General features: G+C 46.4%; 1 protein-coding gene across 1 annotated transcript in view; it reads right to left on the bottom strand.

Moving 5' to 3' along the window:
• Nucleotides 1–392: 392 nt before the first annotated feature.
• NTN3 (netrin 3) overlaps nucleotides 393–24,031 on the bottom strand; it is a 128,365-nt gene continuing 104,726 nt past the window's right edge. Inside the window, exons 6-7 of the mRNA XM_054994766.1 lie at nucleotides 4,863–4,937; nucleotides 393–1,040 (exon numbers count right to left, since the gene is read on the bottom strand). Coding sequence (XP_054850741.1) covers nucleotides 712–1,040; nucleotides 4,863–4,937 — 404 coding nt within the window. The 3' untranslated portion in view covers nucleotides 393–711. The remainder of the gene's footprint in view (nucleotides 1,041–4,862; nucleotides 4,938–24,031) is intronic.

Here is a 24,031-nt window from a genome sequence, read left to right as displayed (position 1 = left end):
ACTGGACTTGGGTTGCCCTGGGCGCTGGCAACCCTACATCCAGCCCTGATATCTTGGAAGGGTTTTTTCAGTTCTGGGGGCAGACTGCGGAATAAATGTGGCACTGGCAAAGATCAGGGGAAAGAGAGAGGGCAAGCAGTGAGACCAGACACAGAGCTGCCTTGGGTCACTGTTCCCAGAACAGTGACCTCAGGCAGTCCTGGAGAACCAGGAAGCGGTAAGGTGAAGATGGAAGGCAAGCCTCCTCTATCCAGTTTGTAATGTGGTTGAGAGCCTGAGTTTGGGGAGACTAGAAATTCCAACCAGTGGGAGTTGTTGCATGTGTGTGGCAGAGGGAGGGAAACGGCACCCGAGACGGTGTAAAGATAAAGAATAGGTAAACGCCCGAGAAGGGCAACGCTTTCTCCTTCTTCCAAGCTTCTTCAATGAACTGGCCCCACCAGACCTTTCCTTTAGTTCGCTCCTTGTTAAAGGTTTGTCATTACTGTGTTACTCTTAATAAACATTTTTTTTTAAAAAGGACCCATCCACTCACGCACGCACACATCCCCAAAGGAATCACTGCCAAAATATACACTATACACAGGCGAGCCCATTCATTCACATGATATGTTTTATGTACAGAGTCTCTCAGAACAGTCTGTGGATTGGAGTGCAGAGGGACCCAATGGGCAAGGGAGGCACGTATGAACAGGCATGGACCTAAACCCATCACGGTTTCAAGCACTTCCCTTTCTTCTCCCGCCTCTGCAGTTTCCGGAGGCGCCGGGTCCACGCATCCCGCCACTGGATCACCAAACTGTTCTTGTCAGCCATTAGTCCCGGCCGCTCGGTGGGGTTTTCACTGATGCCCATCACCAAATACTTCCTGCTGATTTGGATCTTGGGGCATTTGCACGCCAAGTCTTTCATGTGGATCCATAAGAAGTTGTCACCCCGTTTCACCCGTTCATCCCGGCACTTGTAGACTGAAAGGATGTTGACGGTGAACTTTGCCCAGTTGGCTACTGTCTCCATGTCTAAGACGTTCACTTGGACAACTGGAGGAAAAAGACGAAGAACAGTTAGAGCAAGGTCATAAGGAGCAAAGAGCTGATGCGGAGCATTCTAGGTAGAGCTCTGGGTTCATAGAAAGGACTGTTGCACTATGGAACTCACTGCCACAAGATGTGGTGTAGCTTAGATGGCTTTAAAAGGGGACTAAGTCAACATTCTGAAAGATTGAACCATTCATGGCTATTAGCTGGGATGACTAAATGGGACTTCCATGTTCAGAGGTCATATATCTCTGAATTCCAGCTGTGAAGAGGTAAAAGCAGAGGAAGGACAGTTGTCCTCTTTTCTGCTTCTGAGCTTCCTGGGAACGTGTGGCTGACCATTGTGGGAAGTTGGATGTTTGACTAGATGCCCTTTGGGTGAAGACTCTTCTAATAATTCTGATTATAAAATTTTATAATGACTGACACAGTCATTCCTTGGGAAAATTTGGGCCTCAAGGACTGCCGCACATTTTCAGTGATATCTCTGGAGTCAAGAGGACTAGAAACTTGACAAGTGTTCTTAACCATGAGGAAAAGCGAGACAAGAGCTTTGAAGCATCCGATTTGAGGTGCGCTTAAGGGTAGCAGAGAGGCCAACAGACAGCTCCAACCCACTGGGGATAAATCACCAGGTCTTGCACATTTATTTAAGTCCTTACATGAACATTCATGCACGCTAAAATGATTGGGGAATCAATTTCAGCCATCATTGCTTGTTAACTTAATTCATGCCTTTACTTAAGCGTCCCCCCCTCCCACTTTACAGCTAAAGATTTGCAAATTTCACTGCTTTGGCTCTAACAAATGCGCAGCTCTGGCCATCCTTTCGCCACATTTGCTGGGCTGTAAACTCTACCCAGGCGCGTCAATACCTAATGCCCGCCTTATGTGCTGGTACTACAGAGAAAATGGCAGGGATTCCGATCACAGTTATCTGCCCGAAAGCACAGATGATTGTTCCTCCGAAGAAGAGGTTTCCCGCCCCCCTGCCGCCGCCGCTCCGTCTCACAGCCATCTGATGGCGATTTCTGTTCCCTTCTCACCTTGCCAAAAACATCTTTTCGGTCCGAGCCAAGGAGGTTCCCGTGTGAGAGCAATCACAGCTCTCTCTGCAGTGATCCTCCCTCTTCCCCAAAGAGTGAATGCGCTTGTGTCAGCATGATTAACAACCTGCCGTCAGGATCCTCCCCGCCTCTAGCCCTAAGCCCAAACTTTGCATCCCTCTCAAGCCCTGCTCACACGCACACCTTGCAGCACAAGAGGATGGAGAAAATGTTCTTTTTAACATATTTGGCAGACAGGCAGTGACTGTGGGTGGGGGCAAGAAAGGGAGAGGGCACGGAATGTTTGGGAAAGGTTTGTTTTTGAGAATTTAAAGCCGAGGAAAGAAAGCCAGATTGGCTGCTTCGGGAGCCAGGGTTGGAACAAGCATGGGGAACGTGGGGGAATATGTCCTCTATCTCGTTGGAGGCTTTGTTGGACAGCGCCCCCACCCCCAAGTTATCTTTGTTCCCCTGCACTGATCTGCTTTTGGTCAGGCCATGGAAACAGTGGCAACGCAAAACAACTTATCCCATGCCTTATTGATTAGGCTTTTGGCTGGAGTGGAAATTAGCTCTCTGGTCTTGATTATATTTTGGTTTTCTTCTGCCGTATTCCAAAAGGTGATGCACAAGGGTGCCAATAGTACACAACCTTTTTTCCTTCTGGGCTGCGTTGAAACTGTTGAAACAAGGATTGTATGCCTGGATGGTGATGACAATGATGTCTACCAAGATAACTTTTTCTGAAGCACGATAACAAAGCTATTGGGGGGTTTTGGCCCATCATCTTTCTTTCTTGTGTTCCTGTCCATAACAAGTTCCAGAAATCCGCTATCAAAGAAAGAGAGACAGACAACTGGCAGCCCTGCCTGTCTCCTTACATTTTCCTTCCCTGCTGTTGTGAGTTGTGCGTGCTCTCTGATTCATTTCTCCCTAAGGTGATCAAACTGCGTATGGGGGAGCAAACTGCAGGTCCAGGCTCAAATCATCAGCTGTTCCTCCTTACAAAATATGCCCTGCATGTAGAAAGCAAGCAGGACAAAGACCAGGCCCATCGTCTCCCTGACATGCTCGTTTTCTCTGTGGAGGGATTTGTATGGAAGAGTTTGCAATTCTGTAAGCCCCTACCCGCAGCCCGAAGGAACACCACCCAGGCTCCGGCCAGGAGAACCAGAAAGATAGCGCAGGCTGTCAGATGGTGTGCCTATCAGTGACCATTTCCTGGCCCCACTGGTCTCTGGCATTAAGCTATGCTTCTAACCACCAGGCAACCCTGTGTTTTCCGATCTCGTGCTATATCTCATGGAGGTAGTCACCTTATGGCTGTGCTGTACCACTTCAAGCTGCAGGTGGGGACTCACTCTGGTGTCCAAAAACATTCCTCCACACAGAAAGCTGTGAGGGGAGGGGGGATTTCCAGCCTAGCCTTTCCTTGGCATGCTAGTTTTCTGTGGGAAGGGATATTTTTTAAAAATCATGTTATGAAGCATTCCCTTGAAGCGCTCATTCTCTTCCTTCCCACCACGTTGCTTGTGCACCTTGTTCATGACAGGTTTGTTACGATCAATATGGACCTACAGCTTGGTTCTTCTCTGGTTTATGCCAATCTAGTGGCTCCCCCCCCCCCATTTATTTTTAGCCACCACAAAATTATCCTTCTGCTGTTTCCTCCACCATGGAGGAAATAATTTGACAGTAATTCTGAAGTCCCAAATTTCAGTCCAGTCATGCTCAGACAGGTGGTAGTGTGGATTCATCCCTTTCGTGTCATGATAAAGCAAAGAGCTCTTCAAAATTACATTTGGAGCCCCTGTATCTCAGGCCTGGGCCACTGAGAACTAAAAACATGACCAGTGGAGACTGTGATAACTAAAACTAGTGGAGAACCGGATCAGATTCGAGGTTCTGATATTGACCTATAAGGCCCTGTGTGGACTGGGACCAGCGTATCTATGGGACCGTCTCTCCCCATATATTCCCCGGAGGACACTCCGATCAGGGGACAAACAGCTGTTGGTGGCCCCTGGCCCCAAGAAGGCCTGCCTAGCCTCGACTAGAGCCAGGGCCTTTTCGGTCCTGGCTCCCACCTGGTGGAACGCTCTGTCTGCTGAAATCAGGGCCAGGCAGGACCTACTATCTTTTTGCCGGGCCTGCAAGACAGAGTTGTTCCACCAGGCAGATGGCTGAGGCTGGGCCTCCGCCGGCCTGGAAAAAGGGGTGTATAAATCTTAAGCCTCCCTGTGAAGGCTGTCCACCATCCTGTTTTAAATGTGTTGTTTTTAATGAACATGGATTTTAAACTGTATTTTTAGTATGTTGTTATCTGCCCTGAGCCCACTCACGGGGAGGGCGGAATACAAATTTGAAATAAATAAATAAATAAATAAATAAATAAATAAATAAATAAATAAATAAATAAATAAATAAATAAATAAATAAATAAATAAATAAATAAATAAATAAATAACGGTGCACACAGATGCCAGTGGAGAGCAGCCTAGAGAGCCGTCCCCACCAGTCAGGTGAATACTGAATCACATGTAGAACATAGCAGCCCTACTAAAATCTTGGAGAGTCTTTGGACAAGTGCAAAACCCTCTCCAGGATCGTCAGTCACTTTGGCTGCTTCCAAGCAGAGGCTTAGGTGGGAGGTGGCGACCAATGACATACATGGCAGACTGGACTCTCACTTGCCTACTGGGAGAAGGCCCCAAGGAGGAAATTGCCGCAGTGACCACCGGTCTCTTCCCTTCTTTGAGAAACAAAAGCTGCTGCTTACCATAATCTTTTTTGCAGTATTTTTTCATGTTAATCTTGTAGTTGCCCTTGGCTGGCTTGCAATAGGAGTCACAGTCTACAAGAGACACAAGGAAAGAAATTAGAATGCCGGAACTCTTAAAACTAACCATGGGGCAGCAAATCCTTCATCACATGTTGGAGGGTTCAGGTGGAGGTGAATTCACATATGCAGGGCCAAACCAGACCACGGTGTCTTCTACAATGCAGGGAGAAGCAGCGGGCAGAAAGGAGACGTGCCAGTTTCCAGTTCGCTGACTCTTCCCTGTGAATCCTTCCTCTCTTTTTATTTTAATTTTATTAAACAGTTATGTCATTTTTAAAATGTATTTAAAACATCTTTATGCCTCCTTTAAACCCAAATAGGGCCATAAGGCAGATAAACATAACCATATATTAACAAAACATAAATTACTGGCCTCCCACATGCTTAAAAAAAATTAACCATACATTTTGCCAGAATAACATCTAGCTTCTTCTTGAAACATGACAGGACAAACCCCTAACAATGACGGCTGGGCATGAGCATTAGAACACGCAAATGGTATGCCAAGGAAACGCCCGTTTTCATCTCATAGGCTGATTCCGCAGACGTTGGATAATGCACTTTCAATGCACTTTATCAATCGTTTGAGGTGGATTGTTTGTTCCGCACATGAAAAAATCCGTTCCAAATGATCTGTAAAGAGGATTGGATGTGCATTATCCAACGTGTGCGGAATCAGCCGTAGTGAACAACTGCATGCATAACTTTATCTTGGGGTACGTTTTCTGGAAGATTTAGTCAAGGTTGTCAGAGACTGTAGATAAGCAGAAAGAACGAACAGAACCACAAAGGCTATAAGTTTGGTTTAAAAGCTTGAATTCTTTTTTTTTTTAAGTTTACGCCAGGTTCTATAGTATAGGTCCCATACACCGCTGTGTGCACCATTTTCACATGAACCAATAAGTCAGTTTCACAAATCCTTTCTGCTGAACAGGTCATTACAAATATTTTCACAAACAAGTTTATTTCAGTTCTTCAGACACAGCAACTAATTTCAGATAACCACACACAGTTGCTCGAAATGAATGGGTTCTCCAAATCCTCTTTTGCAGTATTTATAATCTGACCCTGTTGACTAATTGAAGATGGTTCCAGAATGAGAAGTGCTTATCAGAAGACCCTTAATTTTACTTAGGGGCTTGAAGAAATGTAAAATTAGAGGTTTGATCGAATGCCATCGGCAACCACATGTCCAAAGAGTGGAGTTCTATTGGAAGTGGCAGCCGACATACAGAGAAATTTCTGTGCAAGCAGAGAGCTAGTGCCTAATCTGCCTGCAATGAGCCAACACCGTCCAGCCATTAGGGGATCCCACTGCCTGTAGTTGGCTTCCTGATCATCATACTTCCTCACCTGCAAGCAACACAGGGCCAAGCTACATAGTGATCAAGTGGAGCGCAAGTGAACAGGGAGGAATACACGTGAGTCTGTTCACTTGCCGTTCAAGTGTCATTCCTCACTTCTAGCTTGGCCCAAAGACACAATATTTCCTGTTACAGTCAGGGTAAGCAGCGTCCAAGTACTCCTTCCTTGGCCACACCCCAAACTCACCCACCCTTCACCCTTCATTAATATAAGAGCGGGACCACAAGTGACGCCTGACACAGGTTGGACACTTGTCAGCTTCCCTCAAGCTTTGATGGGAAATGTAGGCAGCTTGGCGGAATGTTGGACCAGTGACAGTTGAAAAGTCCATTGGACAGCAGTCGGAGAGCCAAGCTGCAAGGCCAGGACGCCTACATTTCCCATCAAAACTTGAGGGAAGCTGACTAGTGTCCAACCTGTGTCAGGCGTCACTTGTGGTCCCGCTCTTAGTTTACCAATAAAGGAAGAGCACTACTTTTTCTCTTTTCTCCGCTCCCTTTTGTTTTCCTGTGAACATCTGAGTTTGGCTTTCTCCAAAGGTTTCCACTTTGGTTAGAACCCCCCCACCCCCAAACCCTGTCCCTCTGGGCAATGGCTATCTCCATCATTGCTGAGACACTCAGCGACGTCCCCTTTTGCTGACGACTTTCTGGGGGGAATGAGAGACAGGCAGCATCAAGGGGGAGGGGGCAGTATACCACCTCTCCAGGCATGCCAACTTGTAAGAGGAGAAAAGGGAGGAGACAGAGAAAAATGCAAACCCAGCTGGGATCCGCCTGCTCTTGCCGTCTCCAGCCCAATTCCCCTTTCATTCCCGCTTTTATGCTTCCTGCTCCAAATTTGTCATTGATGAAAACAGCTCAGCATGGAGCTAATTCTGCCCCAAAAGGAAGTGAGTGAGCAACAGAATACAGGCTGCCCCTTTCCACCTCCGCTGGGCTTGCAATGGCAAAGCCTTTGTTCACTTTGCTTTGTATTCTTATGGGGTAAAGGCCTGCAACACACCCTGCTGGCTTTATGGTGGCCGAACCCACTGCAACATTCCTCTCTTGCGCCGCTTTTTAAATCTACGTGCATCCAGACCTTCCGAACAGGAACGTTCAAGACATATTGAAGAGGGATGCAGACCTTATGGGGGAGAAAATCTGACCAGAAAAAGAACAGGAGCACCAAAACAAGGAAGCAATAGTTTGGATGAGACCCATTCGTAGCTTAAACATCATGTGAGCTTTCAAGAGGCTTGTGATGGTTTGGCCAGTGGCAAATATAGGATAGGTCTTTTCCGGTGGTGGCACCAAGGCTTTGAACTGCCTTCTCCTCTGAGTAGAGCTTGTTGTCTTTAGGAATGTGGTGAACCCTGTTCTGCTTAGATTGGCCTTAGAGCAGAAGGCTTGCTTGCAGGAGTGATCTGATGTGGTTATATTGCTGTTCATCATGTCTTCTGTGCAGTCCCACATGGGAACTGCGCATGCGCAGGCCCAGTTCCCATGTGTGCCTGCACAGAAGAAGACTTGATGAACAAGTATTCTGTGTTTTTGTGAGATTTCTGGATTGATAGCTTTGTTCCAATTGCCTTTTAACTGCCTGTTTTATCACGGTGTAAGAAGACTATACGCTACTTTGGAGGTACTTCTGCCGAACGGCAGGGTAAGATACATTTTAAATACTAAATAACTGGGGTGAAGATCATTTTCTGTTTCCCTGCCCTTGGAGATGATTCCAGTTGTTGGGTAGAACTAGTTTTAGGCTGTGGAAACTGCTAGGGTGCCTCAGGGAAGGCCACGGATTTTAGAACTAGCTCTTCTTTCCAGGTGCCCCAAAGGGAGTCTTTTCCCCCTCTATAGACATTGAGCATAACTACATAATGCACCCAAGAAATGTTGGGTCATGAGTGTTCAACCGAACTTGCAGTCAGGTGTACACCAGGGGAACTCACCTTAGAAAGCACTTATGATGGGGGAGAAGGGGCTTCTGGTTTCCCTTCCAGCTCGCTCTCACCAGGGGAAAGGGTAGCAGCTGGAAGGGCTTTTTGCCCCGTTCCTCCATGGGTACTCTTTAAAGTAAGTTCCCCCCCCCCCGATGACTGCAAGTCTGGTTACACTACACCTGTGACCTGACACACCTGTGTCAAGTGTACTATGTAGTTTGGCCCACTGCTAGGCCGCGCTGCAGATGGAAGAGAGATTCCAAGAGGTCGGACTCATCATGACTCCCCACCGGTGGAGACGGTCGGTTTATTTTCATCCAAAATTTACCTCTCACAACGAGGAGTGTTCTGTTACGGGCAGGAGAACAAGAGCATTCGTGGCAGAAAGCAAAAAACCTGCTTGCCCACGGGCATTCCACTAGCAAGAAACAATCAAATTATGGCTTCAAGGTGCTGTAAGTGAAATCAAACGCTTATTCCTATCCAGTGAGTCAGGCCTTGGGGATGCATTGATAAATGAGCCGACTCGTTTGCGGCACCCCCCCCCCCCCCACACACACACCTCTGCCTGCAGCGGCCCGAGCAGTACGGCAGACGACAGACCGTGCACGTATTGTAAATAAAGGCTGGTGAAGAGCAAAGGGAAGAGGCGTCTGCACTGTGAAGAAGAGGTTATGTTTTGTTGAGTCTCCATCTGCTATGACTAAAAATTTTCCTGAGAACGGCTGACTATATTTGGAGTTACTGAGCTGGTTGCTTAGTCTAGTTTTGCAAGGAAAGAAAGTATGGCACCACACCAAAGGCACCGGGGGGGGGGGGGAGAAAAAGAGAGCAAGGAGAGAGAGAGAGAGAGAGAGAGAGAGAGAGAGAGAGAGAGAGAGAGAGAGAGAGAGAGAGAGAACGAGCCTTTTTTACTGCTTTATTTTAGCTGTTTCTAGAGCAGCAATACACAATATGCAATGCCTTCGTGCTACTTTCATAGCCTAGGGAGTCTCAGTGTTTTGAAGGCAGAGACCCTGAGACTTACACAATTCTGCATTCCCCTCTCTACCAGCCTGTTGCATCCACCAACAGCGTTTGCTCCAGACTTAGGCATCCCTTGGATAAATATAAACCCATAAGAGCACATACAGCCTGATACCGACCAATGAGGACTTTGTGCATCACACTGCGCCTCTCCTTAAAATCTCCACCGGTCACCTGCTCATTTCTAGGTCCTGTAGGATTACCTATGACGTTTCAAACCATTTCAAACATACCCCCCCAGATAAGAGAAACTGAGGAATTCATAAATAAATAATAACATTAATTAATTAATAAGGAATTCTTTAAGACTGTTTTTGCATTGCAGGCAGTTCACGAGACACGGCCTATACGTTTTTGAACACTTCTCAACGCCCACATCTGGACTGTTTTAATTTACTTAAATTTATTTTCTCACTGGTTCTCAGGGCTTATTACATAAAGTAAAACAATGCAAACAACAGGATGGGACTGGAAACGTTGCATCGCTTCAGCTCCTTTACAATCTAGTTAGCACCTAGCAACAAAGCTCGCCTCTGTCGCGTGTGAAATAACTTCTTACAGCTTCTTTTTAGGATACCTGCTGCAGAATTCTCAGCTGACAGATCGTAAAAGTGTTACTGACAAGGCCTCAGTACCTTTGCAACTTTATTAACTTTATTAAATCTGAGCAATTACAATACTTACGTCGGAGGTCTTAAAAGAAACCTTTGTTGGAGACTGTTCAACATTCTGAATTGTGACAGAATAACAAAGAACAACATCTACTGTTATTAAGTATGTCAGTCCAAAAACAAATCCTGTATGGTCTAACAGAACACAATTGTGAAGTTTTCTATGCTGGCTTTTTGGATTTGATTGTCATTACGGAAGCAAGAAATGGAAATAAGTAATAAAGGCTTCAAGGCTCCTTCTCTGGCACGCTTTACTCAGTGACATGTGACTAGAGATCCCAGGTCCTCTGCTCCCACAATCTGCCCCCTGCCACCACTCACCTGGCTGGCAGAAGGGAAAGGCAGGAGCCCCTCCTGGGACCGTTTGGGTCCAAATTGGCCCACTGTGAAGCATGGGAGTGCTCCCAGCTCCTGTGTGATGACATCACTTCCTGGAAGTGACGTCATCTTACCACCCTGGGAGTGCACCCAGGAGGCCTATTTCCCCACCTTCCCCCACAAGAAGACATCCCAAAAGATGAATGCCAGATTTTCCCCTCCCACTGGGAGGGTAAGGGGACCTGGCAACCCTACGTGTGACCGTGATGTTCCAGGAACCAGGAAGCTTGGGAAATGTAGTTTTTCTAGAGCACCTGATTCCTCATTATAAGTAGCAAACATCTTGGAAACTACATAACTCAAGAGTTTCTTGTTCCTGGGATATGTACTGGGATGTCTCGTGCCTGGGATTGTATTTCCCAGGCTTCTTTGAACTTGGGACAATGTCATTGCACTTAAGGTGCCTATACTACCTCCATTCATGCAGTTGGGTGTGCACAGAATAATTTCTCAGTGGATGATGGACTAGCAGTGCAAATTTAAGAAGAGTTACTCCAGTCTAAGCCCATTGAAATAAGTGGGCTTAGACTGGAGTAACTCTGTTTAGGATTGCACTGTACATTTCCTCCTTTGGGGCTTTCCAGAATTGGCAGTTCCACACAACAGGCATCAGAACTAGGTGCAAGACGGAAGATGGGTTTCCAGAAAGGGGCACGAGGGAAAGGCAGCGGAGGCCTGGCAGCGGTTTCTGGAAACTGAAACCAAAGCCAAAATTAATTGCCAGCAATCCAAATCAAGGCAACTCTGCCAGAAGTTTGTGCGACCATAAATCTTAGCCCTTGTTTTGTATAATTACAATTTTTTTTAAGTGTCACAAGATGTAAACTAATCTGCTCAGTTAGAAAAACATGTTTTGGGAGATTTGGGCAATCTCTGGGTGGAGGGGCTTGACTGGGAGAAAATAAAAGTTCTTTAAAAGGACTGGAAATTATTACGAAGATTATTTATAAAAGCTATAAAAATCCCCCCCCCCAGACAGTCTGCACCACCCCCTCCTCTCCCCCAATCCCATGCTCTGTCGCCTTCCCGTTCACACCCTCCCAACGGAAATCACAGAGTCCTCCCAGCAGACAGCCGGAACGTGGCAATGATGTATAAGGAGGGTCCTGATACAGACCACATGGAAATAGAGGCAAGGGTCACTGAATGCAGGGGAATCAGGTTGGAAGAGCTGTTATCAGTCTGCATGAAAATCAAGTCTCGGAACCAACTGCCCCCCCATCCAACTCAGCTTCAGACCCATGAAGAAAATGCTCATGTATTTCTACAGTCTCTCTAGCAAAAGAATTATATTTCATTCTTACTCCACCCTTCTTCCAAGGAAATCAGGGTGAGGTACATGGTTCTACTATCCTCCATTTCCCTTTCACAACAACCCTGCTATATAACCTGAGGCAGTGTGATTGGATCAAGGGCTGTTTCCACGTGCCTTACCTGCCTGTGGAACATCGTGCGAAAGACCCGGAAGACAGTGTCTTCCTGGCGCGATTTCGCGCAAGAAGACATTGGCTGTTTCCACACTACTTACCTTCATCCAGAACGCTGCGGAACATCGTGAAAAAAATGCGGAAGACAGCGTCTTCTCGCATGACTTTTGTGGGACATTGCGCAAAATTCACATGAGAAGACACTGTCTTTCGCGTTTTTTTCGTGACGTTGCGCAGCGTTCCGGATGAAGGTAAGTAGTGTGGAAATCGCCACTGTCTTCTGGGTCTTTTGTGTGATGTTCCACAGGCAGGTAAGATGTGTGGAAATGGCCAAGGTCTCCCAGTAAGCTGTGTGGCTGAGTAGGTGTCCACAGCCCAAGCTGAAAGCTCTAACCGCTTCTTCATGCTGGCGCACTCTGTGGCCAGCGGAGTGCTCTGTGAAGAATCCACAAAGGCAGGCAAGGTTTCTGTACACTTCAGAAGTAAGTCACCTTTGGCACCTGTCGCTTGGCATGCAAGGAGAAAAGCTTTGCCTACTGAAAGTCCCTCCTTCTACACAATTACTCAGTCCGGGTAAGACTGATTTGTGGATGACGGAATGCTTCTAAGGTGGTGGTAGTGGCAGCCGGACAGAAATAGGATTGCCAGGTCTTATGCCTTTTTCCAGGCTGTCTCGGGGAAGGAGTAAAATCTCAGAGTAGCAGGCCACAATCAATGAAGAAGTTTTTACTTAGCTTCATCAGAACTATGACCCCACTGAGATATTAAGCATAGCAAGGTTCTTCTTGTGACAGGCCAGGTGATGTCCTCTGTCCTCACCGTAAATCAGCAAGCTCCGCCCCTGCTCAACTAGGCTCCACCCCCTGATCTGCTAGGCACTGTCTTTTGGGTCATTATCTCCACCCCTGCCTCTTTGAGTGTGAGCCTCCGGAGATGAGTCAGAGGCTTTCTCCACTGCAGGGTCTGCCCTGTGGAACTGGCTAATGATTTAATTTCCTGCTGATCACCTTCGGCAGGCCAGGCAGCTTGCACCCTACCTGTCAGTCTGCGACCTGACTATGATGATCCATGCAATGGTCACTTAAAGAATAGATTAACATAACTCGGTCTACGCAGGGCTTCCCTTGGGCCAGACCCAGAAATTACAATGGGTCCTGAATGCTGCTGCATGTGATCTGATGGGTATACCATATAGGGCACATATTACTCCGATCTTGCAGCAGCTGCACTGGCTCCCCATGGAGTTCTGGATCAGGTTCAAAGTTTTGGTTCTAACCTTTAAAGCCCTAAAGGGACTGGGACCAGCATACCTGAGGGACCGCCTCGCCCCATATGTACCCCAGAGAATGCTAAGATCGGCAATTAAGAAGTTACTGGTGGTCCCTGACCCCAGGGGGGCTCGGCTGGCCTCGACCAGGGCCTGGCCCCAACCTGGTGGAACTCTCTGTCGGAGGACACCCCAGGCCCACCAAGACCTTGTCTTTTCAGTGGGTTTGTAAGACCCAACAGGCATGTTCTGCCAGGCATATGGTTAAGGCCGGTCACAGGTCGGATTGGGAGCCTCCCTACCGGTCTCCTACCAGAGGGGCTATGAAATCATCTGCCCCCTACAAGCGGCCACCAGAATAATATTAACTATGGCCCCCATCACCCCACCCCCTTTTCTCTTTACATTATGATTGGGGAAATTGGATGGAGCCACCATCTGAGACGTTGATCGTGTATGTATTGTTATGGGGTTTTAAATGCATTTGTTTTAACTGTGTACTGATTATACTATTGTACCCCGCCCTGAGCCCACTTGCAGGGAGGGCAGGATAAGAATCAATCAATCAATCAATCAATCAATCGATCAATCGATCGATCGATCGATCGATCGATCGATCGATCAAACAAACAAACAAACAAACAAACAAACAAACAAGATCTTCCTTGTTAGGAAAGCTTTTGTGACCAGTGTTACTGACTAAACTTTAGTTACTTTTCATGTAGTTGTTTTATCTAGTCTCTTGTTTCAGTGTGCTTGTTTATTATTTTGTATCTTCTTATAAGCTGCTCTGTGGGCTTTTGACTGGGAATTGTTGTTTAGATACAAGTAATAAATAAAATAAAAAGTAATGCTATAGGAGCCCCATTCCTTATATGGGGCTATCCTAAACAGCTGATCTTCCAGCCTCCATCATATATTTTTTTTGGCAAACAATACTTCTCCTGTTCTAATTAGCAAGCAAAGGTGCCCACCTGTGCCGCCTGATTTATCCTTTATCCATTAATATAACGTATTCCAGGTGTATGTAGCCAGGTTATTGCTACAGCTAGGTCAAGAAAAAAAAAGAGTTTAATTGCAGGCAGGACTTAACAGCCTCTGGCTGCAGAAGCACATTCCACTGCAATGGGACCAAATCACCTGCAAACATATTGACTTTTGGATACCTATACTAGGGGCGAATCTATACCCAGTAAATGTGCTGATTTTTATTAGGGACAGCCAGTTCGTAGCTGAAAGTTGCACTGTTTGCATTCAGCTCTCCTAAGCAGGCTCTCAAAACAACACTCAAAGAGTCACCAAATTCAAATACAGGACAGGTCTGCTGCTATACCTTGAGGAGTTATGGAGAATTTAACCATATGGGGTCCTTCTTCTCTTCTCAAGGTGGCACAGAAGGGTGCCAGATCACCTGCAGAACTTAGAGAACGAGAATGGTCCTGTCTGCACCTGTGAGAAGCTTTACTTTTGGCAGACCAAGCTGCTGTTAAAGGCACACCTCTTCCTTTTGGTTGTATTACAATGAGTCCAGAGTTCAAACAGACTCACTGCCCTATTGCAAGCTCCTTCCTTTTAGCCTCTGTCAGTGCCCAGACAATATGAAAATAATGGTAATATTGGTCTATCTTTCAGAGTGGTTGTAAGGATTGCTGAAGTCATGTACACAAACTGCTTTGCATATGTACAAGATGTGCTACATAAACGCTTATGTAAGTCATTATAAACCCCTTCCATGGGAAATAATGAAGGTTACAGATGTGCGTGCTCAACCCCAGAGCGTGAACGTGCCCAACATTATAGCAGGGATTGTTCTCTGCCCCTACAGGCAAGCTAGAAGAGAATGTCTCTAGGCCTGAACAGAGTGCATTTAAATGATCAATCTGCCCTGACCTTGTTAGCCCTGGTAAGCTTGAGCTCGTCAGATCTCAGAAGCTAAGCAGGGTCAGCCTTGGGTAGTAATTGGATGGGAGACCTCCAGCGAAGACCAGGGCTGGAAAGGCAGGCAATGGCGAACCACCTCTGTTAGTCTCTTGCCATGAAAACCCCACCAGGGGTCACCATAAATCAGCTATGGCTTGAGGGCACTCCCCACTCTTCCAAATGATCAGTCCGCTTCCCCCTTGTTCCCTATGAACCTGAGGGGAGGGGGTCGGGGCTTTAAGTTTCAAGGATTGGGGTTTCCAGCAGCCCTGAGTGGCATCTTTGGGGATTCCTGTGGTATAAACAGGTCCACGAACTATTGCTGGAGAGAAAGTGCGACAAAAGAGGGAAAAGACCGAAAGCAAGCAGGAGGGAAACTGAGGCAAGAAAAAAACCTCAGTCCTTTTCACAACTCGTTTAATAAAAAATATACTTATGAAAGGCAGGAAATGGTTTGTGGAATTAGTAACTTAAGGAACGGCTTTTTTTTTTTAAGAGAGGGCTCAATTTTGTGCACAGTACCCTTTTCCAAACTATAAAATTAATTCCTCTCCACATTTCTGTAAAACGCAGAATAAGAAAAGAACAACCCATATCCATCTGATGTGGCCGGAGGTTGAGGATATTAATGGTTTTCCATGCAAGAAGCAGAGAAAATAAGGAAAGGCAGTTTAGCCTGGTGTGTTTTCAACACGACTCCAGCGTGCTACAGCCTCTCTGCCCACGGGGATCTGGAAGGACTCGCTTGCGCAATGCTCCGGGTGGCTGCTCTGGCTTTGGCAAGTCGTTTTGGAATTCGGCAGTTCAGAGGTGCCTGTCTCCATGCCCTGCCTGTGGGCAAAGAGATGAAAGGGGGTGCACTTTTTTTGCCAATTTGCAACAGGACAAAGGCACTGTCTCCTGTGGAGCAAGCCTAGGCATGTAAATCCCAGTGAGTTCAAAGGGGCTTACTCTCTAGTAAGTACCGTATGTTTAGGATTGCAGCATTAGATATGATCGGGGCTTTTTTTCTGGGAAAAGAGGTGGTGGAACTCAGTGAGTTGCCCTTGGAGAAAATGGTCACATGGCTGGTGGCCCCGCCCCCTGATCTCCAGACAGAGGGGAGTTGAGATTGCCCTCCGCACCGCTGGGCGGTGCGGAGGGCAATCTCAACTCCCCTCTGTCTGGAGATCAGGGGGCGGGGCCACCAGCCATGTGTACCATTTTCAAGAGGTTCCGGAACTCCGTTCCACCATATTCCAGCTGAAAAAAAGGCCTGGATATGATGAGCCTTAAAGTATTAGATACTGGAGCTCAAAGAGAACTTCTTATCTTTAACCACAGAACATGCACCGTAGACACAGAAATCCCTCCCCATATCCTTGCTTCTCTCAGTTGTCGCTCTTTCCCTTTTCGCCCTACAAATCAGCATGAAGAACAAGAAGAGTGGACTGTTGTGTATGAGCAGAAGGCCACACTTGCCAGCCACCCCAGGTATTTCTGAGATTATAAGAATAAGACACTTCCAGGATTTTGACATTAAGGCTATTAAAGGCAACTCTTCCTCTCTTGCTTCTTCATGCCATCTCACCCCCAATCCCAACAATAATTTGCCTCTGCTCTATGCTTCAGGTGCCACGTTTGGGGAAAGAAGCATTTAGTGGCAAAAGCTATGTCAGAATGGAGAATCCACACAGACGTGGAAACAAACAATTTTAAAGAAGACACTAGATTCCTGCCAACAATAGCTTATGTCTTGTCCCGTTCAAGTCCGCTCAGCTTTTCAACACCCACATCATGTTTTTCAGCCATGTTCAGACAAAGCAATCATTACAAACACACTCGTAGGAGGTGGACAACATTAGGTCAAAACCATCTTAGCATATGCAGAGGCGCTTCTGTCTTTGCAGGTTGTGTTCCGGTATAATGTGTGGGCTGGCGTATGCCAGAGATAATTGGTTTACAGGGCTGTCAATATGTCATAGGTCTGGCTTTATTCTGCCTGGCAATTTCTTTTGGGCCAGCTTGGTGCTTGGCACCAGGACAATCAGAAAGGCATAAAAGGTGCCCAATGCTGTGACCAGTACAGCAAGATCAAGAAAACTGGGCGCTTATTCTATACGTGGCAGATGCTTACCTTAACCACAGAGCAGAAATTGCTTTTCACACCAGTATGGTAGGGTGCAGCCCTCTGGAATGAGACCAAAGAGGGAGGGAGGAATATAGGGGAGTAAAGCCGGAGGAGAGGAAATGAAAAGCAGAGTCTATAAAAGAGTAAAAGGGTAATGTGAAGATATTGCAAAGAGAGAGTGCATCACTGAGTGTATTTTTCAAATGCAGAGTGTGCCAGACTTGGGCTGCACACGTTAGCAGATCAATCACCAGCAGAGACCCTATAAAAATGTCAACGGAGGTTGGACGGGCATCAGAGGAGCTGCTTCATAAGCAACTCAAGGCCTTGCCAGTTCTTGGCATCTTTCTTCCTCCACCTTCCTCTTCTGTCGCAACTTTCTTTAAATGTCCAGGACGTGGTGCTGCATAGACTAACAGAGGTTTGGAAAAAGGATCAATTTAAACTCCTGGAGCTCTCAAAATAGAGTCCTGCCCTAAAAGGTGCCTGTCCTCTTGCTGTCATAAAGAGCCATGACTTCTGGCAGTATCTTACAAAGAGGCTAGTGAGCAGCAGGACATTATGGGGGTGTGTGTGTGTGTGGAATCTGGAGTAGGGGAAGAAGTTACCCTATCAGTTTGACAAGAGGGACTACTTTAAAAAAAGAAGGGAGGACAACAAGATCCATCAGCACAAGCAAGTTTTCCGTACTTTGCTTCACACGACACAAAGAAATGTTAGATAGAAACAGGGCTCATTTCGAGGGGGAACGCACGGGAACGCAGTTCCGGTAGTTCCCCAAAGAGGTCACATGTCAGGTGGCCCCGCCTACCTGACTCTTGGCCATTTTGGGCCCGTTTCGGCCTGGATTGGGGCCAAAATGGCCCGGATCGGGCCTCTGACGGGTGGTGGATCACTCTCCCGCTCAGCAGGAAATTTGAAAACAAACATAAAATTGAGCATAGAAATGAAAACTTCTGAAACAACGTATGACTAGTTTACGTGGCACCTTAAGCAACGTGGTGGAAACTCCCCAGTGGTGCTTATCTGCCTCAGCAGACAGTAGCCAATAGTGGTATATATGCACAAGGGGCACCGCGTAGTTTAAACGAGACAAAGGAACTAAAACCTACTGCAGTAAATTTAAGGACAAAGTACCCAAAACCTTAAGCATATGTCTACAAAATCTTTATAGTAGTGACTAGTAACACACAACACAGTCCTCAGTTCTCCAGTCGGTTCAAAAATAGTGGAAAATCTCTTAAAGGATTCCAAAATCCAGGTAAGCGGAGAAGTCGGTACCCTGGCTGTGGATCCTGCAGTGGAGATACACGACGTGCTGTGAAGAGGTCCCAGCTATCAACAGCTCAATCGGTCGCAAGCTGGACTCCTGTTTCGGTGTTGCTTTTTCAAGCGTGTTGATGACCAGCAAACATAGTCATAATTAATTCCAAAGACCAGACTTCCAAGATAGGATTCTCCTTTCTGCTTCCATGTGGGTAACCCAGGTATCTGGTTGGTTGAGGGATCTACAGCCAGGGTACTGACTTCTCTGCTTACCTGGATTTTGGAATCCTTTAAGAGACTAACGGAAGATTTTCCACTATTTTTGAACTGACTGGAGAACTGAGGACTGTGTTGTGAGCTGTGTTGTGTGTTACTAGTCACTACTATAAAGATTTTGTAGACATATGCGTAAGGTTTTGGGTACTTTATCTTTAAATTTACCGCAGTAGGTTTTCCTTCTTTAGTACCCAATAGTGTAGCATATAGTTCCTATCCCTATCGAAGCATCTCTCTGAGCTATTTCTTATGACACACACACACACACACACACACACACACACACACACACACACACACACACAATAGCAACCCTTTGAGTCTGTCCCAGGAGGAACGATTTAAACCAGTCCAAGGCACACCCTCTGGTACCTACTCCTGCCTCCAAATACCTCAACAGGAAGGCACTGAAGACTGCAGAGAGAAGCAACAGTGAAGCCTGGCCTTTGTCGACATTCAGGCACAGGTCATCAACTACAGCCACCGGGGCCATCTCTGTCCCACAGCCTGGCCTAAAACTAGGCTGGAAAAGGTCCAAAGCATGAGAGAAGGCCTAGAGTTGGTTAGCCCCAGAAAGGGCAGATTAGAGACGAAGGATGGTTTTTTAAGCAGTGAGCAAAGAGAAGGTGCCTTGAATTAGTAACTGGGTTGTGGTAGACATCAAGGGCTCCTTTAAGAGTTATTTACAAGATTTTAGTAGCCAGGATGGGCAAGGATCTAGAGTACAGGTGGTAGCTTTCACAGATGCTAGAATTTTGTCAAAATCTCTGCGTAACAGAGTCAAAATGATTCAGAAACAGACCAGACAGCATGTTAAGCATTACTCCTGCCTCACCTATATTACGTGGCATCCAGATCAGAGAGTATTTGAGTTATTTTATCAGCAAAAAACTTTGCAAAGATGTTGCAGCTAATTGTCTGTTCTTGAACCAGTGAAGGTTCCTCTTGGGGTCCCTTCCAGCTCTATGTTTCTACATAAATATAGAAGTAAGTATCCTGAAAAAGTAAATGTCTGCGTTCTTACTTACTAGATTTCATTTCTCTCTTCCTCAAAGGATCACAGGCTGACATACATAATTCCTCCCCACCATTTTATCCTAACGCCCTTCAGGTCGGTTAGTCTGACATGTCAACCACCCATGGTCTTGTAATGAACCCAGATCCTAGCTTGAAATTCTAACCACTACACACACAGTCCTTTGCACACAAAGGAGCAATTCCTTAGTTCTGTGCTCACATACCAATGTTTGAAGCCATACTACTCTTCCCCTTACACGCTCCTGTTCTGCAGAACCCTCTCTTCGACAGCAACAACAGCAAGCTCCAGTATAGCTCCATGTGAGCAGAACACGGAACATCCTGTCGAGCTCCTGGAACGACAATGTCTTCCTGGCGCGATTTTGCATGAAATCACGCCAGGAAGACACTGTTGTTCTGGGAGCTCAGCACAATGGCTGGTAAGCAGTGTGAAAAGGGCCTGTGCCGGAGGGGGGGATATGCACCACATCAAGGAGATTAGTAGAACTCCGTAACATTTGCTAAGTCTGGGGCACTCACCTGTACTGCAACATTAAAAGCTTTATTGGAACAGAAGGGGAAAATGAGATTAGAAACAGATTTCAATAAAATGGCTGCCCTCCCCTCTTTCCCCACCATCCTGCCCCACGTTCCCCCATTTCCAAACATATTTCCAAAGCCAGCATAATTCCCCCTTTTCTCCCCCCCCCCCAAATGCATACCCTCCATGCCTGTCTCTCCCTCTTCCAACACGTTGTCTCACTCCCTCTCTTCCATTGCCTCTAAACTTATTTTTCTACTTAAGAGACTCTCCATAGCCGGGCTTGGAACCTTGAGCGCCACCAGGAATGATATGAATGCATTGCACTCAGCAGGGGGACCCCACTGAATGGCACTCATCCAGGTGGGCACTGGAAGGAAATAGCTGCCATTGGCATGAGAATGCATGAACGAGAGAGAGAGAGAGAGAGAGAGAGAGAGAGAGAGAGAGAGGCACACAGACGGCTGGTGTGTATGGTTTTTAAAAACTGCAGACAAGCCTCTGGAAGTGTGCAAACCAGGCTGTGAAGAACAAGAACACACAGGGAGAAAATTTGTGTGCAAAAGAAAGTGGTAACTAGCTTTGGAAAGGTACTTATGAATGTATGGTAGATTTTAAAGGAATTTTCTTGGTGTTTCTTTGCATGGGAGGCAGTAGAGCTAGGAGAGTGGGGCAGAATTTTGGGCTGTACCAGAGGGGTTACCTTCCCATCTCCAGAATCAGAATTCTAGTGATGCCCTATTTTGTAGAATTGGGGAGGACTGATCTCTCCTCCTCCTCTTGGCAAACTTGCAAGTCCATATCCTTTCTGCTTGGTAGACGTTTTGATCAGAAAGGCAACAAATTATGTATCGTTTGGAATCTTGTCCCCTCCTGCGCACAGTGCCACCACCTTGAAAGGCTTGGTATGAAGGGTGTGTGTGTGTGTCTGGCCGACTACACACTTCCTTTTTGTTTCTGCGCCTTTTTTTTTTGCAACCACAGCACTGTTCAAGCAGATACTCACACGCTTTCCCATTCTGTGTGTTCCCCACCATCACTGCACCACAATTGCGCCTCCTTTCCATACCACGTGATAATGGCGGAAATCTGTTTTTGCGCTTTCATAGGGCATTTGCACAATAAAGGTCAGTATACTGCAAAACCTACATTAGTGAGAAGCAGTTTGCGCGGGAAAAGAAACGGTCCCTGGAGAATGTGCATGTCACCAGCCAATTGTTAAAAAGTGGTCTGTGACAAGTAAAAACTGGGCCAATCAAAGATGAGGGGGAGGGAAACTTGCCTCTTCTTAAAAGTCAGAATATTGGTATAGCGCAAAATTAACTTTTTTTTTTTTTTAAAAAAGGGAAGTGACCCGTGCCGTCAACACTGACAATGGAGGAGGGAACCACCCACTATAACGCTTTACTCAGTGGCGTGTGGAGAACTGATTGTGCCACGAAGATGCACTGGGAGGGTGAATGTGATGATGCACAGCATGGTAGCGGAATGAACCCAACTGCCATGACTGCGCAAGATAAGCAGATGGTGAGTGCGTGTGGATTTGGCCTGCGTCTGTGTGTGTGTGTGTATTAAAAGAACAAATGTTAAAATTACATGGAAGCATATCCACATGCTCTCACAAATGTATATGAAGGTCTGGACTATAACTACAAAAATTGCATTCTCAGTTAAATTCAGGACATAGTATCTAAATGTTGTATAGAGGGTGGACTCACTGAAACCCTGATCCTTTTTTTAAGGATTTAGAAGATTTCCTGTGCAATGTGATTTGACTATATTGTGCCCCAGAGACCTATGAAAACAGGAACCCCCCCTACTGCTGTTCAACTTGCCTAGGATCCCGTTTCTCCTAAAAATGACCCAGATGTCTCTAGAAAGACCACCAGCAGGGCATGAAGGCAACAGGTGAGCTGTCCCCATCATTTGTTGTTCAAGATATACTGTCTCTGAACATAGGAGGTGCATTCACTCTCATAGTCCAGACACTGATAGGGTAGACCTCACCCTCAATTAATTCAATTAACACTCTTAAACAGCTGTCTAGGCTAGCGCCGCCTTCCAATTCTTATGGGCTTAAAAAGCCCTTCTATTCTCCAGCAATGTCTAGGGGTTAGTTGCGGGGAGAGAGTTCGGCAAGAGCCATTTGGCAAGCAAACTGCAAAAGCAGAGGTGTAGAGCAACCTTCCATTGACAAATAAACAAGTGCAAGTGAAATGATCAGAGATCTAGAAGAGTGTGCGCAAGAAGAGTGCATGTCCGTTTTCACACTGCTTACCGGCCACGGAACATCGCGCCGAGCTCCCGGAACGACAGCGTCTTCCTGGCACGATTTCTCGCACAAAATTGTGCCAGGAAGATGCTGTCATTCCGGGAGCTCGGCGCGATGTTCCATGGCCAGTAAGCAGTGTGAAAACTGCCCATGTATAAAGGCAGCAGATTGAGAGAGTGAGAAACAGTGTGTCTGGGCTTGTGTATGAGAGATGGCTGAGGGAGAGTGTGTGTGGAAAGAGAAAGTGGAGTGGCTCCAAAGTTGGCACAATGGCATTGCCAAGCTCCACTTCCATTAAACTTTCATAAATGTTTTTGCCATTTGAATTTGGCCTTGTCTCTCTCTGTGTGTGTCTCTGTTTGTTTAATATGAAAGAAAGACTGAGTGAGCTTGCACATCTGGTTTATTTCTCCTGCCTTCCACCCCTTCCCCTCTTTTAAGGGAATATTTTGTTTTAAGAGAGATGTAACTTAATTAGGTGTTGCGGCTGCAAATCTTTTACTGCCGAATTCCTTCAGAGCCATACACAGTAGAATCGTAGGCACAACAAAGCATCGGGGAATGTGAGAGAGATATCCCCCGACCCGCTTTTGGCTTGTGAAGATGCAAACTGGGCTCTCTTTGCAGCGAAGTTATCTTGCCTGCCTGCTTGCCCTGATCAAATGGAAACTCTGACTTCTACTAGGATTTCATGCCCAGAAGGTTTGCTGTCTATATTAGACAAGTCAGAGACAGTGGAGAGAACAAGTCAACAAGGGGTAGGATAGCCCAACTCAGTTAAGGTGACACTAAGGTGATTTAGGAATGAGCTGGCTAAAGAAGAGAAATATGAGGAACGGGAGGTCAAAGCACTGAAGTAGGGTTGCCAGCTCCAAGTTGGGAAATTCCTGGAGATCTAGGGGGTGAAACCTGGAGAAACCTGGAGAAAGAGGGGTTTGGGGGAGGGAAAGGACCTTGGCATGGCAGAATTCTGTAGAGTCCACCTCCCAAAGTAGCCATTTTCTCCAGATGAACTGATCTCTGTGGCCTGGAGACCAGTTGTAATTCTGGGAGATCTCCAGCCACTACCTGGAGGCTGGCAACCCTACACTGAAGACATTTTCAGTGCATCATAGAATGCATAATAAAAAAAGGTGTTTCTGCTGCCCCCAAACATGACGGTTTTATTTACTTGGTGATGTATACGGATTTAAACAATTAACCAATAAATTAAAATACTATTAACAACCCTAGGTATGTTATATCTAGGGAGCTTATTGCTGGAAAAAGGAGACAACCAACAAAAGCTACCTTGGATTTACAGGAGTCTTCATTAATATAAGGTGGGGAGAGAGAAGAAAGGAGGAGGGAGTCAGGACTTGGCTTGGTATTTGTGAAAAGGGAGGGTGGAAAGGGGGGTGTGAGGTGAGGGGGGGGGACACCTGAAAGCAAGAGGTCTGAAACAAACAAAGCACTGTTTCCAGACGCGTAAAAGAATTTGACACACCTGCTGTAGGCTTAGAAAACCTTCAGAGGTGAAATGGGGGGGGGCGGTATCGCATACGGGGAGGTGAGGAAAGTTACAGATGAAGAAACATGATTACCCAAATCCCCTGCCCCCCCCCCCCGGTTTGGTTGCCACTAAGACCCAAAAACACAAGAGA

Source organism: Eublepharis macularius, chromosome 12, assembly GCF_028583425.1.
Source record: "Eublepharis macularius isolate TG4126 chromosome 12, MPM_Emac_v1.0, whole genome shotgun sequence".
Lineage (NCBI taxonomy): Eukaryota > Metazoa > Chordata > Lepidosauria > Squamata > Eublepharidae > Eublepharis > Eublepharis macularius.
This window is presented reverse-complemented; position numbering and strand designations above follow the sequence as displayed.